The sequence below is a fragment of the Biomphalaria glabrata genome, chromosome 11 (genome assembly GCF_947242115.1).
Source record: "Biomphalaria glabrata chromosome 11, xgBioGlab47.1, whole genome shotgun sequence".
Taxonomy (NCBI): domain Eukaryota; kingdom Metazoa; phylum Mollusca; class Gastropoda; family Planorbidae; genus Biomphalaria; species Biomphalaria glabrata.
In genome coordinates, this window is record NC_074721.1 from 10,020,192 (window position 1) to 10,039,835 (window position 19,644).

General features: G+C 40.0%; 1 protein-coding gene across 1 annotated transcript in view; it reads right to left on the reverse strand.

Moving 5' to 3' along the window:
• Positions 1-19,644, reverse strand: part of LOC129921611 (mucin-2-like) — a 361,373-nt gene that overhangs the window by 267,823 nt on the left and 73,906 nt on the right. Inside the window, exon 2 of the mRNA XM_056004463.1 lies at positions 9,899-10,030. Within this exon, the coding sequence (XP_055860438.1) occupies positions 9,899-9,932 (34 nt within the window). The 5' untranslated portion in view covers positions 9,933-10,030. The remainder of the gene's footprint in view (positions 1-9,898; positions 10,031-19,644) is intronic.

Sequence of the window (19,644 nt, forward strand, 5' to 3'; positions counted from 1 at the left end):
CACTGTACAATTCTGGAATCCATGGCTTATTCTAGATGACCTACTTGGAGCTATTTGGCCTTGGGAGGCCCCCGTAGGGGTTTCCCTTTATTCCAGTGACCTTGGTATTTTTATTCTTGGGTTTGGATGGAGAGGAGGATAACTCCCCTTTGGGGGAAGTCTTTCTCTCTTGAGAGGGGAGATTCCTCTGGTTAGAGCAGAGGTTATTTTCTCCTCTCTCACCTCGAACATCCTCTCAGCTTTGATTTCTCCCTTAGGGAGTTGGTCAACCTCTAATTCGGTAGAGGTTGGGGTGTCTGGCTGGGTTCTCTGAGGAGAACCTGTGTCAGACATGATGTCTCCGGGTTTTCCCGGAGTGTTGGTTTTGACATGCTGCTCAGTCTCCATGCTCTCATCAGCGAGCACAGAGAACCTGTTCTTTAGCATGACAACAGGGCTTTCCTTTTTCTTCGGAGGTGTGTTCTTTGGCGGTGTTTTCTTCTGAGTGGAAGAGGAGGGGGTGGTGGGGTCAATGTGTCCGTCTGTGTGGCTATGGATCTTCCTATCTTAGCAACAGCCTGGGCGTAGGTTTTTGTTAAGCCGAATTGGCCCTTGGGTAGGGCCAATACAGACGATTTCGCCTGGCTGAAGGTACATCCATTTCTTAGCTTGTACTCCTGCACGGCAACCTGTTTCCACACAGGGCAGTCCTTGGAGAAGGCTGAGTGGCCAGATTGACAGTTTGGGCATTTGAACTGGGCTGTGCAGCCCTTGTCCTCATGACCCTCTCCAGCACATCTGGCACACACAGTGTTCCTCTTGCAGACTGCCGCGCCGTGTCCATAACCCTGGCACTTGAAGCACCTCACGGGGTTAGGTATGTTGAGCCTCACTGGAACTCGTAGGTATCCTGCCTTCACATACTTTGGCGGTGTCCTAGTTCCGAATGTGATGAGGATAGTGGCGGTTTTGACCTCCTCATCATCCTTGCGCCTGGTAATGCGCCTGGCATGGGTGACTCCTTCAATGCCCTCCACTATTTCCTTCTCGGAACATTCCAGTAGGTCCTTAGAGCTGATTACACCTCTGCTGGTGTTCAGGCTCTTGTGTGGCATGACTTCCACTTGGAGATCACAGAGTCTTCTGCATCTTAAAAGCCCATCAGAGTGTGTCTTGCCATCTATTTCTACAAGAATTTCCATTGATTTGTGTAGCTTAGACACACTCTTGGGCTCTCCTACTACTGACTTGAGTCCCTTATAGATAAGAAAAGGGCTCAGCTTTGTCAGTCTTTTCCCCTCTTCTGTGCACCTGACCACCAAAAATGATGGCCAGGTAGTACAGCTTTTTGTGGCCTCCTCCTATTTTGCCTCAATACGGCGTCTCTTGTCCAGACTTAAATCTCGGGCAAGTAGTTTATTAGGGTTTTTTTTTTGTCCATATATATTCTTGTTAATTCGGCACCTGTGCTCCCCACCCGCCATCTAGTCCAACAAGGGGGCTTGCCATTCGGAAGTCCAGAATGAGTCCGCCAGGGCTACACAGGCGCTATACTCAGTCAGCTGCTGCATCGGACATGAACTTGGAGCCAAAGTATTGTGTTGTGGTGGTTTATCCTCAGATAGCCACCACTCAAACACCAGGCTCTCTTTATCCCCCCTTAACCTTCGCAGTCCACGGCAAACGGACTGGTCTTTGACGTAGTGAGATATTTAGAGATAAGGAGACAGAGTGATGATCAATGAAGGCAGACTTAGGAAAAGAGGAGGCAGACACAATGATAGAAAAGAAGTAGGGCACTTTTGAGCTCCAAAAGTGCTAAGGAAAGAGGAGCGCAGTTTAACGTCATGTCTCGGGACGATGTATGTATGTTGTCGCAGTTATCTATGTAACTGTATAGTAGAATTATTTCTCTAATTGATAGTGCGGCGTTGATCACTATATTGATGACGTCATTACATTATTAATATTTTCTGTGTAGACTAGAGGACTGAGCTTTTGTTGCTTGTCACAACTTCTAGTGACGTAAATTTAGTGTGTGTGTGATTTGCGTCATTTATCGTCTAGTACAGTCTCTCCATTGTTTTGTACGCTGGTACAGATAGAAGTGTGTTGAGAGCTCTGGAATTTCTCCTTGGTTTTTGTTATTGGATAGCCTTAGCATTTGCCTTGGACATTTTCTTGTTGGATTATCTTGACCCCTGTTTAGGGTGAGTTTTATTTTTCATTGTATAGTTTTTCTATTTGAATTCGTTCGTATTTGTAAGTTTATAATTAGACTAGATATAGATGATTAGAAGAATCCTTTCTATTATCTTCTATAGGGTTTTAGCGTCAAGACTAAGTTTTAGTCGTAGTCTCAGTTGAAGACTCTATTTCAAGTATTAGTGTCAAGACTATATGTTAGACTCTGTGTCAAGTCTCAGTGTCAAGACTTGTTTATTCAGTCTCAGTTTTATATTGAGAGTACAACTTTAGGTCTACAGTCTACAGGACTGAGGTCTTTCTCTCAGTTGGTCGTCTGGTGTGCACGTGGATTTGTACATGAGTCTGAGGTTCAAGATTCCAGACTGCGGGTTGCAGTGGTCAGACCTGATGGTGTAGTGTCAACTATGAACTTCTACTTTTTGGAATTGTCGTCAGTGGACAGTACCTGATCTAGAGGCTAGATCTACATATATTACCAGTTGTTGTTTTTGAGATTGAAGGACTATGTGATCCATTGAACTACTTATTATAGTTAAGGTAATATACTATGTGTTTCATAATTATATGAATGTTCTGTATCTAAGGAGACTAACTGGATCATTGTAGATTACATATTATTACATATTGATATTTCATACTATTATTATCAGTCATCATGAATCAGTCATTTGTAAATATATCACAAGAATAAATGTTATTGTTATTTACATCATACACTTAGTTTATTAGTTTATCTACAACTATATGTGTATGATGTGCTTGTCAGGCTGAACTTGAGCCAAAATATTATAAGTTCAGAAAATAATAACAATAATACAAATTGAAATAATATTTAATATTAATAAATATTTGCATTGGAAATATATAATAATAATTTGATAAATACAAGAATACAAGAACCTGACATATGTATGTATGTATGTATGTATGTATGTATGTATGTATGTATGCATGTATGTGTGTGTGTGTGTTTGTGTGTGTGTGTGTGTGTACACAAATAATCTTTTTTTTTTACATTCCCACACTTCATTCTTTCGGAGGACGTTTATTTTACCCTAGAATATGTTCTTCCTGGAGTTAGTAGAAAAATTGTAGACTCCCGCCCTTGCTAGCAAGGGGGTCTGGGGGAGCGCTGTGATCTCTTTGCAGCCAAACACTATTTCCGGTATTGAAAACCAACAAAATGCATATTTTGAGGTATCTACAGTGCATTATCCTGCTATTAAAAGTTTTATTCAAAAAACCTTATGTACTATGCTTACTGCCTTACATCCTCATGCGTCCTCCCGCATCGTTCGGCGCATTTGGTGGTAAGCCTCTTCCACAAAAATATGGCGATGTTAGTGGACAAATTGTAGACTCCCAGCACTATTTCAGGTATTAAAAGCCAACAAAATGCATATTCTGAGGTATCTACAGACAGTCTACAGTTCATTATCCTGTTATTCAAAAGTTTTATTTCAAAAATCTAATGTGCAATTCTTACTGACTTAGACCCTACCGCGCCGTTCGGCTCATTTTGGCAGCAAGATATTTATTTACACCCGATCTTTATAACTGACTTCTAAATTCTGTCTTAGCCATCTTTGTTGTGCCAAATTTAGTATTTTTCAATTTCGGCTGATTATTTAATGCACTTTACTAATGGAGTCCAGCCACTGACTACGATCTTGGACTAGGTGACTATAGCTTGCTTTAGATTTTATATCGAAAAGGGAAGTTTTATCGTCAACATCATATTTTTGGGTGTTTTAAACTAAAAAATCTCTGGAGTTGTTTTTTGTTTTTTTGTAAATTCAAAATCCCATTTAGGTACGCTCATAGAATTTATTGACTGTAGTTTGCTTTAGAATAATATTGAAGAGAAAGGTTTTCAAACTCAAAACTCTCTGTAGGGGGATTTTAAACTCAAAACCATATGGAGGGGGTTCAACCCCCCCCCCCTTCCCCATTGATTTGACTACGCTCAAGCAATTTTAGTGTGTAATTTGCTTCTTTTATTATAATGAAGAGGTATTTCGAATCCTGGTGAAGACTGGGATTTTAAACTTCGGAATCCTTGGGCACCTCTGAGTCCACCCAGCCCTAATGGGTACCTGCCATTGGTTGGGGAAAAGCAAAGGCGGTTGGTCGTTGTGCTGGCTACATGACACCCTCGTTAACCGTAGGCCACAAAAACAGATGAACTTTACATCATCTGCACTATAGACCACAAGGTCTGAAAGGGGAACTAGTTAGGCCAGGTTCACATCTAACTTTGCATTCACCTGTACCTATACTTTTATCTGCTGGACCGTTGTGGCACCACACAAGATCTGTCAACCTTCTTTCTCCATTCTCATCTCTCATTTTTCTTTGATATAATTTCATTCGGATGTTCTTTCTGAAAATATTGAAGCGTGCCTGGGTGGACCACTTCGGGGGCCGATTTTGAGTTTGTGTTTCCACACGAACTGTCTTTATAACCTTGTTTTATATTGAAGAGGTATTTTTTCGCTTCAAACCCCGCTGGCGGGGGGGGGGGGGTTAACTAAAAACTCATTTGGCTACGCACATAAAATTTTTTGTGCTTTGGTTAAACTCATAGAATTTTTGAGTGCATAATCTGTTTTTTTTTTAATATTTAAGATGCATTTTTTTAATTTTAAAACCCCGCTGAAGGGGGGTTTAAACTAAAAACCCATTTGGCTAAGCTCATCATCATCATCATCATCATCATCAAACTCCATTAGAGTGAGGGCTTGAGAGGCTCAAATCTTCTCTTGCAAAAGCCCTGGACAGAAACCCTGCTGTCTTGCGTAGTGCATGAATGTCGCCATACAGGTCGAGAATTTTGGGTTTCCCAGACCTGTCGAGACGGAGATCAGCAAGTCTGGGGCAGTCAAACAGAATATGAGGCACGGTTTCCTCTTCTTCCCCGCAGCGAGGGCACCGTGAATCGAAATTTGGCCATAGGCGAGAGAAATATGAGCCAACAGGACAGTGGCCTGTCCTGCACTGTGCTATAATAGCTTGCTCAGGCCTGGACAGCCTCCACCACGGGGAAGTGCGGTCAGGGCGCCTCATGCGCTCCCAGACTCCACGGGCTTTTTGGGACTTGTCCCAGCACTCAAACCACTTTTCCATTTCTGTTTTTTGTATTATAGCCAGGGCTTGATGAAAGCTTACAGCCTGATCAGTGGATGGAAATTGCCCTCCCTGGTGGGCCAAAGAGTCTGCGATTGTGTTGCCGGTCACACCTATGTGACTCGGTACCCACTGCATTATTACAGGGGTGCCATAGCGTTGTTTGATGTTATGTGAAGCCATGATGACAGTGTTGATATTGGGGGGCCATGGTCCGGGGCTTTGCAAAGCATGTAGTACAGATTTTGAGTCAGTGACCACAACAATCTGTGTTGCCCTCAAATGTCCCTCGCCGAGTTGAGAGTTAATGACTTTAAGGCTTCACAGACTGCCATGGTCTCCGCATCAAAACTGCAAACACTGCCACATGGTCCAAAGATTTTGACTGTGTGAGAGCCAAGAAAGTCGATGTAGGCTCCATAGCCTGCTCTTCCAGAATCTATTGATGCCGATCCATCAGTGTATGCAAAAATAGCACTGGGCTTGAAGGTATTAATGGTCTCCAGAGCTAGGATTTGAAGGTCGTTAGATGAACGGCTTTGCTTAGTGGCATTAGGGTCTACTAATTTCAACCGTATGTCTGGGGTTGTTGGGCGACACCAAGGGGGAAGGGGATGAAAGCGTTGAATGTTTTGTCGGTTGGTGGAGAGGCCAGCTTCATCAGATAGTCTAGTGGCATGATGCATAAAAGACTGCATCTGGATACGTCTTCTGCATCTCCAACCATCCACTAGTTTTCTAGCTGGGAGGTATTCATCCAGCCTTTTATACCGCTCATAGCAGGTCAGTACTGACCTTTCCCTCCTAAGGGTTAGTGGAGCTATATTAGCCATTATTTCAGCCGCATTCACTGGACTTGTCCTAAAGGTTCCACAGACAAATCTTAGTGCTTGGGACTGTATTTTATCAAGTTGTTCAAGAGCAGTCCTAGCGCCATAAATTTGCACAGGTAGGCTGTAGTCTATCTGTGATCGGACTGCTCCTAAATACAGGGATCGGAGCATGTCTGCTCGGGCTCCCCACTTCGTGGATGCCAGCTTCCGCACAATGCAAAGTTTCCCTGAGGCCTTTCTTACAACATCCTGGATGTGCTCACACATTTTTAAATTGCGATCTAAAGTTACACCAAGGTACTTGGGTAGCTTTTCCATGCTGAGAGCCACTCCGTTGAGGGAGAGCTGGAAAGGTTGCCCGAGAATGCCAGTCCCGAGCGTGAACAGAGAATAGACCGTCTTGGAGGTGTTTATTTCTAGCCTCCATTTTTGTGTGTATGAGCAGAGCGTATGGAGGTCTTCTTGTAGCACTTTTTGTATAGAGGTTGCGCTCCTTCCGGATTTCCAAAGGACAATATCATCAGCATATAGCAGCTTTTGGCATTTTAGCTGAGCCGGTAGGTCATTTATGAAGGCCGTGAAAAGGGTGCATGACAGGACGGAGCCCTGGGGGAGGCCGTGCTCGAGGGTCATTTCCCCTGAGACTTCTCCGTACATCCTTGTTCTTATTGTACGCTCTTGTAGGAAGTCTCTAATCCAGTAATATATCCGTCCCCGCACCCCCACGGCTCTTATCTTATGAAGCAAACCAGGCCGCCATACTTTATCATATGCCTGTTTTAAGTCAATGAAGACTGCGTATGTGCTTTCGGTCCTTTGGAATCCATCTGCTACGCTCTGCACAAAGATGTTGACTTGGTCTATAGCGGGACTTCCAGCCCTGAAACCAGCCTGTTCTGGAGCTATAAGACGGGCACTCTCAAGGTACCAAACCAGACGCTCATTTACCATTTTTTCAGCCATCTTTCCCACACAAGATGTGAGTGAGATGGGTCTGTAGCCCTCAGCAGTGGAAGCATCTTTTCCCTTTTTTGGTATTGGAATAATGGTGGCACGTTTCCAGGCACTGGGCAGATGACCATCTGCCCAGGTTCTATTTACGAATGCCAAGAGCACGGCCCTTCCTTTCCCCCCTACATGTTTAAGCATTTCGGGGTAATACCATCCGGCCCGGGAGCCTTTTTAAGCTGGCATTTCCTTATGGCAGCATTAAGCTCGCCTATCGAGAATGGGGAGTTCATCGTTCCCTCAGCACTTTCGGTCTGTGGTTCCTTTCGGTCTTTTTTTTCATCAGCTTTGCGAGCTTTATCAATGGCTTTGGACATTGGGGACTTCTTGGCAGCCTTGTTGATCTTGGCAAAATATTTGTTCAACAAGGTGGCAATTTTCTTTTTCAATGAAATGGTTACCCCACTCGGTGAAGATAATGGGGTTGCTGTTTTCGTACGCCCAGCATTTTCGAGATTTCTCAGAAGACTCCAAGCCTTAGAGCTATCCCTTAGGTTAAACCTTGCACAGGTGTTGGTCCAACGTTCTCGTTTTTCCCTGTTAACAGACGTTTTGACTAGTAGGCTGAGTCTGTTGTATTTCTGCCTGAGTGTTGGATTGTTTGGGTTCTTTTGGACCTTTTTGTATGCCCTTCTCCGAGCCATAACAAGTTTGTTGATTTCAGCCGTCCAAAAGTTTTTGAATTTTTTACAAGGGTAAGTTCGAGGAATACACTTTTAGCCATGCCCAGGATAGCTGTTGTTATTTGACGGTACACAAGGTCTAAGCTCATAGAAATTTGAGTTTATAATTTGCATTTTTTTATTCTGAAGAAGGGGTTAAAAGTAGATTCCAAATCTTCCTTAGCAGTGTTCTTGGAATATGGAAAATGTCGTTTTTTTTTAGTTTATTTTTTTTAATAGAAGAGGGGCATTTAGCTGCAAAACCCTCTGGTAGGAGGTTTTAAACTAAAATCCTGTTGACTGTAATGGGGTAAGCGACGGTTTAGTATTAAAATATCACCTAAAATAAACAAAATCAAAGCAAAAAATCAGTAAGTAACTTCCTACCATGGGCGTAGCCAGGATTTATTTTCGGGGGGGGGGGGGTGGGGGGGGAATATTTTTTTTATGTATTTATGTGTGTGTGTGTGTACATATTCTTTATTGCATTCTGACCCTTCATTCTTTCGGAAGACGTTTATTGTGCCCTAAAATAGGTTCTTCCATGAATTAGTGGGAAAATTGTAGATTCCCCGCCATTACTACCAAGGAGGTCTGGGGGAGCGCTAGGAGCTCCCCCAGCGCGGGGCGAAGCCCCGCGCCAAGCACTATTTCTGATATTGAAAGCCAACAAAATGCATGTTTTGAGGTATCTACAGTGCATTTTCCTGCTATTAAAAAGTTTTATTACAAAAACCTAATGTGCTACTCTTACTGAATTAGACCCTCCCGCGCCGTTTGGCGCATTTGCCGTCAAGCTGTTTCCATAAAATTGTAGATTCCCTGCCATTACCAGCAATGGGGTCTGGGGGAGCGGTAATGTCTGAGGCCTCTTCACACCTGCCATGAGGACCTCAATGAATGAGTGGCGTCAAGTTGTACTAGGATATCATTGCAACTCTTCTTATGCGTAATTCATTTTGTCGGAGAACATGTCCCGCAAACCTCATGCATCGCTCTCTCACAATCTTATTATGTGGTCGACTCCCAGTTCGGCATAGGATTTCCTTTATTTAAACCCGATCTCTATAACTGACTCCTAAAATCTGTCTTAGCCTTCTTTGTTGAGCCAAATTTAGTGTTTTTCAATTTCGGCAGATGACTATTCACTGCAGCTTATTAAGGGAGCCCTGCCAATGGTAAAAATGTGTAACCTCTCTTGAATACGCTCTTGGAATTAAGTGACTGTAGTTTGCTTTAGATTTTATATCGAAAAGAGAAGTTTTATCGTCAAAATCATCTAAAGGGGTTTTAAACTTTAAAAAAAAACGCCATCTGTAGAAGAGGGGTTAAAACTCAAAACCCCTTTGGCTACGCTCATAGATTTTAGAGTGAGTAATTTTCTTTTATTTATATTGAAGAGGTACTTTTTAGCTTCAAACTCCACTGGAGGGGAGTTTAAACTCAAAACCCCTTTGACTACACTCGTAACATTTTGAGTGTATAGTTTGCTTTGTTTTTATTATTAAAGAGGGGGGGAATTTCATTTCGGGGGGGGGGGGTTGAACCCCAAAACCCCCCCCCCCGGCTACGCCCATGCTTTCATTTCGGGAGGGGGATTGATACTGTTCAGGAGAGGAAGCCCGGACTAGTCCATCATACCCTAGTCAGCCCGAAATTTCCCACCCTAAAACTCCCTCGCCCCCTCTCCTTTTAACATTCTTACGCTTAACAAAGCGAAACAAGCGAAATGTTAATGCAGTTCCCAGTGCACTTCTTTAGCCTTATAAATCGCCCATTCAAATTCAGAGAATGCGTTTAATGTCACGAGGTAAATTCCAACCACTGTTTTTGGAACGCTATCTCAACTAGTTAGAACGCAAGTTCGTTCGGTGTAAATGAGCTTGGCGTAATAGGTTTATACGATCACACTTTTGTAAAAGGCTTTGTCAAAGATTTTGTTTGACAACAGATCAGATTGTAAATGACAATACTCTTGCTTCTTTGCTTTCTAATTTCTATACAGTCAGAACCTAGATCTAAAGATAACTTCTGTAAAAAAAAAAGTATGCACCTAGAAACAAAAAGCCATTAATGTGATACCTGTGATGTCTTGTAACAAGCGTTGTGTCTCCATATAAATACATCTGTGTGTAATGCATTAGGCTACAAAGACACATCGTTGCACTATGTACAGTGTGGGTTACTTCAGTTTACACCAGGAGTGTTTGATTCCTTTGATGCAGAAAATTTTAACCTATGTAACATTTGAAACACTATCTCAAATAAAGTACCTCAAAAACTAGTAATAAACTTTCAAAGAATTAGGAACATACAATCAGACTTAGAAATCTTATTAGAAACTGAGAAACCATGCATGATTGCAGGAACAGATCGAGATCAATGACTGACAAAATCAAAATAAATGTGCAAAGTGTGGACTATATGTTGTCAATTGTGATATCTCTTCTTTCCGCGAAAAATAGCGTTTCATTTTAATTCGGGCAGTTTCATTGGTCAGTTCCGGGCAAAGTAAATTACATACCAACTATTTCAACCGTAGCATAACACAGGTATTAGTTAGTCTTTATCATACATTTCTTATACAAAGTGACGATTTACGCCAGTATATCATTCACAAAAAAAAAAAGCTTATTTAGCTCCATGTCAATATAACTTCTCACTGGGTTGAGTGCTTTTCTTTTCTTTTTTTTTTATCTGAATGGGATCTAAAAAATTGATAGCAAAAAACGAGATGTATGTGTAATCAAACAACAAATACTAGTATACCAATAAAATGGCTTTATTCGACAAAATTAGACTACAATGAACAGTGAATAAAACCAGCAAGACTGGTATAACACTTCTCACTTCAGACTCAATAAATTTGGTATCACTTATTGAGTGCTTTCGGGACTTAGTAGCCACCGGTCTGCAGTCAGAAGTTAGATTACTGAATAGGCTCGGTGTTTCGACTCGTGCTGCTTTAAGACCACAGATGTTTAAGGGATTGCGTTTTCCTCCGTACGGTATGGTCAATTCCTTATGAATACTTATAAAGTCTACACCAAGTATTACATCCGAGCACAATCCAGCAAGTATAGAAAGTTTGACCTTTTTGTAGTATTCTCCCTTGTACTGGACCTCGGCAAATGTATGTCCTAATGTCTTTTCAGAAAGATGTGTAGTGGCCATGAATATTCTGTTTGTAGACGGGCGTACTGGCCATTTATTTCTCTTGACGATGGCTTCTGATATATAGCTTTCACAGCTGCCAGTGTCTATAAGAGCTTGCAACACCAACCCGTTGACGTTCACTTGGGCCGTAGACTTTGTAAGCCCAGAGAAATGCGTTGATGACAAGGTAGTTGGAGTTATCACACTGATCAGTGATATTGTGCTGGCAGCTTTGGTGGCTTTTGTTTTAATTGATTTACAAGCAGTTTGGAAGTGTCCCTTTTTACCGCACTGATGACATAATGCATTTCGAGCAGGGCATTCAGTCCTAGAGTGTCTCCTCCTACCACAGAAGTAGCATAGCGACTTAATGGCATTCAATTCCTGGTCTTAATTAGAAATGTATGTTTCTAGATGGGAGCTAGTTGGCGTTTTCATTGCCCCACAAGAGATATCGTTCGTTGAATTGTAAGCCTGAGCATGCGTTGTGGCTGTTTCTAACACTCTAGCTTCGTCAAAAGCGCTTTGTAGATTAAGAGATGTCTTTTCCAGTACCCGCTGTCTAATAGTGTTGGATGCCAGATCAGTTATGAAAGCGTCTCTAATGCAAATGTCTCTGTGCTGTTCTGCAGTAACTTCTTTAAAGTCACAGTCCCGGGCAAGGCTTCGCAACTTTAGCATAAAGGACTCTACCGTTTGGCCCGGCTGCTGTTTACATGTAGCAACCAAGTGTCTTGCAAAAATGTCATTCTTTACCTTAATATAGGTTGTCTTGAGTGTGTCTATGGCCATCGAATAGGACGATACATCACTGATGAGCATATAAACCGTAGCAGATACGTGATTCTTCAACAACTTTAGTTTAAAGTCTTCGTTAATATCCTTGATGGACGAAAGAAAATTCTGAAATGTGTCATACCAGTGAATCCATTTTTCTGAGGCCAGTGGAGCATTAGGATCAATGTCCAACTCTTTCGGTCTGAGTAATTTATCCATTGTAGATTAAGAAATTCAACACTAATCCAGATACATAATTTTGTCGAATAAATTGTAATGAAACAACAAATACTAGTATACCAATAACAAGGCTTTATTCGACAAAATTAGACTACAATGAACAGTGAATGAAACCAGCACGTCTGGCATAACACTGATGCTGTCTATACACACACACACACACACACACACACACACACACTGGACATGAAACACGCACTGGGCATGACCTTCTGACACGCTGGACGCACACAGAAAATCAACTGAGTTACACTACAGTATGAGAAAACAGCTTTTTACAACTTGTATTTTCTAGCATTGCCTTCAGGGGTGATTGTAAAGTTTAATGTCAAGACGAGTTAAGTTATTGTATACGGGTACAAGCCATTTTTTTGAATGTCGACATCTGTGTAAATATTTCCGAGTAACATGAATGGCACCGCTTCAGATTTGTTTTGCATGATAAATTAACTTGTGCTTTTCACAATCATCACAACAAATTGTTTCGTCAGCTTATAAATCAAGATCAAGTCAAGTGGCTCCATTGTAGTTGTAGAATTTAAATTGATCACAATCATCACACGTTCTGTTGCGTTACTGTCATACAAAACAATATGAAACAAATTTTGTTTCAACAATTTACCTACAACAATAAAGTTGTACACAATATACACACTTAGACAGTTGTAATTTAAACAAACTTCGAAAAAGTATAGGAACCTCTTTTGACAATACGAAACTTGCATATAAAAGTTCTTCTGAGTTTTCCCGGGATATTGTGACAAACTTTTTTAAAAAATGTATCCATCATTTTCTTCTCCACCTATAACTACATTCTTCTATAATTTATCTCCCCCCCCCCCCCCCACCCTCGTCAAGACAAAGGTACTGGCTGTCACGGGACGAAAATCGGCTTAAAACATAAACTAGCTTCTCTAAGGTTAAGTCTTAAGTATTGACCGCTGGACGGGTGACCGATGACACAGCAGCTGAATAACAATTCACACCCCCTTTACCACGTAGGATACGCACCGCCCTATGAAATAAGAATAGTGTTGCAAAGGATGGACAGAGACATATTCAAGTACTTACTCACACGGTAGTCAACGAATATAGACCATAAATCTGACCTGACGCCTTACATCTCCGGTACATAGATACATTGGGAAAATCAACTAGCTTTCTTGCCCATCCGTCCAACAAAAAGTCCCATCTATATATAAAGAGAGACACAAAGCATTTTAAGATAGGCCCGCAAACACAACTAAACAGCCTACTCCGACTGAGTTAGATTCTTGATATTTTAGGACAAACGGATGAGTCTATGCACCTTTACTACACATTTTATTTTATAGGGATATGTGTATACACAAACCATGCTCCCCTTCATTACACCATTACACTATTGTTTTGTTGTAAATGAGCATTGTATTATTTTTATCTAGAGTCTAGAGTATATAAAGTATTTTATTAATGCCACTACGGTTATTTACATTTCAAACCATTGTTCTCTATTCCTTTATTATATTTAATTTATTAAAATATTTTACGCAAATCTTTATTCAAATGATTAATCTAAACGACAATTTTTCGTGAATATAAGTGATATCTATCTATCTAAGAACTCAGTTCACCTTGCTCTAAACTCAAACAGCGCGTGTGAAATTAATTATTTTACACACCCTTTTGTATTCGTTCTAATTCAATTATGCCTCACACTCTGATGAACTTATGCTCCTTAGATGACTATGGTTTAGTGTAATCAAATCAATCATTCATCTTTGTGTTCTATGGTCATTCACCATTTTTCTACAACTGATTTATTGGCGTAATCGTATTCAATGAATGAATCTTGATTAGTACCATCCTACAATGTATGATAACACATTCATTGTGGTTATCTTCTTTGTATTTTGTTTATTATTGAGTTATGTATGCTTTAAGATTTCACACCTAATTGTTTTAAATGCCTTTTTTAGATTAATACCAATGTCTGCATCTGAATGATTGCAAGACTTATGATAATCCCAACTCTATGCTTTTAGGAAGTTCCTAATCGTCTATAATATCCCGAGCCTGGTTGCTGTAACTGTTTGCTGATAACGCTTTATCAACGTAGACGCAGTTGCCTATAACAGCAAGATCTTCAATCCACGCTGTGACCGGAGCCAACCACACACACGTTAGCGAAAAGGCATTTCCTAGTGTCCAGTTCCCCTTAGAATATTGCCCAGTGTCCACAGTACATACTGCCCAGAATCATATGCTTAGTATACGGCCCAAGCTGACCACTGCCCAATGCACAACCCACTGCCGATTGCTTAGAGCAGCCTTCGCTTCAGAAAATAAACTGGTGTGAGTTAGCACGGCCAGTTGCGAGCTAGAAACCACAGCTGAAAGATCTTTCTGCAATAACTACTAAAAACTTAGGCTGCAACACCTTCTCTACCGCTAAACAGGCAGCAGCTTAACCCTAGAGACAGATTGCCTACAGCATGGAGGACATCCCGAGCAGACGTCCTAAGACAGAGCGGATGATTCATCCTTCTGAGTGCCAGTCCTACGACCACCAGAAAAAGACCCAACGTGCTAGCAGCTAAGAAAATAAGTAGACAAGACAATAGGACCACTGTTTCAGCACTGTAGTATTCACTCGTTAATGAGCAATCTATGATGAGAATTTATTTTAAACATTAATACCATGGGCGTAACCAGTGGGGGGGGGGTTGGGTTTCAACCCCTTCGAAATGAAATCCCCCCTGCGGGGGGGGGGGGATGTCGGAGTTTAGTGACAGATCTTTTGCTTTAATTTTGTTTATTTTAGGTGAAATTTTAATACTAATTTAAACCATCACTTGCCCTAGCACAGTCAAGGGGGTTTTGAGTTGGAAACCCACTACTAGGGGGTTTTGAGGGTTTTTGAGTTTGAAACCCCCCTACCAACGGTTTTTGAGTTTAAAATCCCCTACCAGGGGGTTTTGAGTTTGAAAACCCCTACCAGGGGTTTTTAAGTTTAAAACCCCCTACCATGGGTTTTGAGTATGAAAACCCCTACAAGGGGGTTTTAGATTTAAAACTCCTACAAGGTGTTTTGAGTATGAAAACCCCTACAAGGGGGTTTTAGGTTTAAAACCCCCTCTTCTATAAAACAAAAAAAAATGCAAACGACAATCCCCAAATTCCAAGAGCACATCTATAGAAGATTTTGATTTTAAACCCCTCTCCAAAATTTACAATAAACCCCTCTCCAATATAAAAAAGCAAATTACAAACTCAAAATTGTATGAACCTAGCCAAAGGGGTTTTGAGTTTAAACCCCTCTTCAGCTGGGTTTGAAGCTAAAAATACCTCTTCAATATAAAAAAAAAGCAAATTACGCACTCAAAATACTAAAAAATAAATCTTCAAAATAAAATAAAAAACTAATTTAGCAATAAAAATTCTATGAACGTAGCCAAGCCTATTGGGTGTTTTGAGTTTAAATTTACTTTCAGGGGGGTTTGATGCTAAAAAATACCTCTTCATTATATAAAAAAAGCAAATTACACACTAAAATTCTTTGAGCGCAGCCAAGCCAATGAGGGGTTTTGAGTTTCAACTCCTCTCCTCTCCTCCAGATGGCTTTCTAAAAAGTTTAAAACCCTTCAAGATAGTTTTGATTTTAAAATCACTGAGCGTTTTAAGGTTGAAAGCCTCTCTCTTCAATATTAATTTTAAAGCAAACTACAGTCACCAAATTCTATGACCAATGCTAAATGTGGTTTTGAATTTAAAAAAAAACAACTCCAGATATATTTTAGTTTAAAAACCCCCAACAGATGATTTTGACGATAAAATGTCCCTTTTCGATATAACATCTAAAGCAAAATAGTCACATAATTCCAAGATCGAAGTCAAGAGAAGTTACACAAGTCTACCAGTGGCTGCACTTCATTAATAAAGTGCAATGAAATTGAAAATCACTAAATGTGGCTCTACAAAGATAGCTAAGACGGATTTTAGGAGTTATAGAGATCGGGTCCAAATCAAGGAAATCTTATGATGAAATGGGAGTCGACTATTTTGATTGCGGGACATGTACTCCGACAAAATGAATTACGCATAATAAGAGTTGCGATGACATCATAGTACAACTTGGCGCCACACTTTCATGGAGGTCCTCAGAGCAGGTGGGAAGAGGCTTCAGACATTGCCAGGGACAGATTTTTGTGGAAACAGCTTACCAGCAAATGCGCTGAACGGCGCGGGAGGGTCTATGTCACTAAGAATAGCACATTAGGTTTTTGAAATAAAACTTTTTAATAACAAAATAATGCACTGTAGGTACCTCAGAATATACATTTAGTTGGCTTTCAATACCAGAAATAGTGCTTGGTGGCGGGGCTACGCCTCGCGCTGGGGGAGCTCTCAGCGCTCCCTCAGACTCCTTGCTAGCAAGCGCGAGGAGTCTACAATTTTTTCACTAACTCCAGGAAGAACCTATTCTAGGGCACATTAAACGTCTTCCAAAAGAATAAAGGGTCAGAATGTATAAGAGATTAATTATGTACACACACACACACATCTATCCATACAAACATATATATATATATATATATATATATATATATATATATATATATATATAACGCCCATGATTTATACATGGGCTTTATTACTAGGTTATTTTTTTTTTCACCAATTATCTTTTGTAAACTAATATTTATTAAATCATTTTAATGTACAAATTTAATATAATAGTCTTTTCGCACTGTTAGTTGCGGTGTACATTGTATATGTGTGCGGGATATATAAACTTGTCTTTCCCTAGACTTTAACAAACGAGCCCAACAATAATCATCAAAACTAGAGCTGGGAAACGAACCGAACTGACACCGAACGAATCGAACCTGAACTTAAAAACATATCGGTACGAACCGAACGAACTGTCCTTATCTAGACCAAATTGAATCAAAGATTTTGAAATATTTTTTACTAAGAAAAAAATAGAAACTTAGTTTATGTGAGATAATTTGACGGTTACTTTTTAATTTTTGAAAAAAACAAACAATAAAAATTTTGGATCTTTTTCTTTTGATTCACCTCGAATGGTACCGTAACATTTAATATTTGTGTGTTAATGAAATGGGAGAGTCGAAGGAACTAAAAGTACACTCGGAATATAAAATCTACGAGGAAAAGTGTGTCAGATCTTTGCCTTTTTATGGAGCACGAAAATAAGCCAATAATTGTTATTGGTATAGAGATGTTTGGTTGTTTTTGAAGAACGAAAGTCATACAGTATATCATAATAATTCTGTTTCCTTTATAGATCATGCTCAATAGCAAGAATTACCAAATGTTTCAACCTATCTTTGAGAATTGTTGATCTCAAGTAATTCTTCATTAGTTTGAGGCGCGAGAAGCTTCTTTCACCAGAATACACAATTATGGCTTATGCATAATGCCGTTTTTATTTATCGAGCGTAGGATTGGCGTTTTCCATATTTAATGACACCCCAAAATGACAATTTTGTCCATATATTTCCGTATAATTTAAGGACTTTTTCGTATATTTTCCAATTTCGGGAGATTTCCAGGAGCTCCAGCTAAATCGGCAGGAGGGCGCGGGAAGGTATAAAATGGTTTAATCTAATAATTTATACACCTTGAATTAGCGCAGGTCCTATGAAAGTGCGGGGCCTATTGCGGTTGCAGAAGTTGTAGTGGCCTAAGGCTAATAGCGGCGTATGCTACGCTGCCGGTCAACTATTGTAGTTAACAATTATATTAAACATTATTGCATTACCTAATTTTGCTATTGCTTATATTCATATCATCGAACCAAACCCGAACCCGAATTTTAGATCTGACCAAAGCGAACCGAACTCGAACTTTAAAAGGTTCGATTCCTATCTCTAATGTTTTGAAAAATATATGCTTAAACAACTTGTAGCATAAGTCAATAATAGCCTAGACCCTCACCAATTTGCATATAAAGCAGCTAGGGGAACTGAGGATGCAATTCTATTGCCTTTGGACCAGCTTTACAAGCATCTCGATACACCCAAAACATATGCACGAGTTCTCTTTGTAGACTTCTCCTCGGCTTTCAATACCATACAGCCACATCTAATGATAAACAAACTGAGTAACTTAAATGTCAGCCCTTACTTACAAGCATGGGTTCTAAACTTTTTAACCCAACGTCCCCAGTATGTTAAAGTCAACAACACCAAATCGTCAACTCGAGTACTATGTACGGGTGCTCCACAAGGTTGTGTACTTTCTCCTGTACTATACACTCTTTACACTAATGACATAAGAAGCATCTATGACTCAGTTAAACTCATTAAATTCGCTGATGATACTGCCAAAGTCGGTCTTATTTCAGGAGACGAAATTCACTATCGAGGCTTGATAGAAGAGTTTATAAACTGGTGCACCGACAACTTTCTAGAACTGAATGCCAAAAAGTAAAGAACTTATAATAGATTTCAGAAAGAAAAAACAAACTATAAGTGAACTGCAAATAAACACAACAGATATAGAACAAGTAAAGGCATATAAATATCTAGGCGTTATAATAATAACAAACTTTCATGGGAAGACCACCTTGGAACTCTGACAAAGAAAACAGCCCAGCGACTATTTTTTCTATACAGACTCAATAGTTTTAAACTAAACAAGATGATTATAGATACTTTTTACGGCGCGACTATACAAAATCTTCTAACATACGGAATAACTTGTTGCGACGTCTAGAAAACATCATAAAAATCAGGGAACATGAAAAATCACCAAGATGCCTGTGTGTAGTCGCTGAATGAACTTTTTATGTTGTGTCTGTTGTATTTATGTGTATTTTTCTTTTGTGTTATCTTTATATGAGAAAAGTGTCCTTGTAATCACAACAAATTTCCATAAGGATCAATAAAGCAGTCTTAGTCTTAGTCTTAGTCTTAATTAAAACATCTCATCACAACTCCACCGAAATTCTGTCTCAGGACATCCACTAACTTAACTCCGGCCCTTAAAACAGAAGGCAGCGAATAATAATGATAATAATATTATTTTTTTTAATAAATTAAAACAAATTTGGAACATTTTAATATTGATTAGCATATTTGTACTTAAAAAAAATAATAATCATACTTGAAAATGGGCCTACCAATCTATTTTTAATTTTGAAATCGTAATGTTTATCTTATTAGTTTCTTTTATTTATTAATCTTTTATTTATAAATATCTTTCATTGCCTGAAGTAGATCTAGTCATTATATTGAATGCCTACGCTATGTAGGATATGGAGAATCCGTTGTAACTTTTCCTGAAAACGCCAAACATATTCACATTTTTTTTTCTGAACATCATACAGTGCCGTAGCTAGGGTGGGGGTGGAAAGCGGAGAATTTGAAAATCCTTCTGGGCCTTCACATGAGGGGGCCCCAAAGTGAGTGTTTTTTACATTAAAAATTTAATATTACGCAAAATGCAGGGGCCAAAGAGGTCACACCCCCCGGGCCCCCAGACGATTGAAAATCCCTAGCTACGCCCCTGACATCATATTAAATAAATGTTTGGATCCTATTATCAAGTTACTGGACAGGGATTTGCATCAAGCCAGCGATCATAGGCGTGGTGAGAGGAGGGGGAGAAGAGGCATGATGCCCCGGACGCCAGCTTTAGGGGCGACG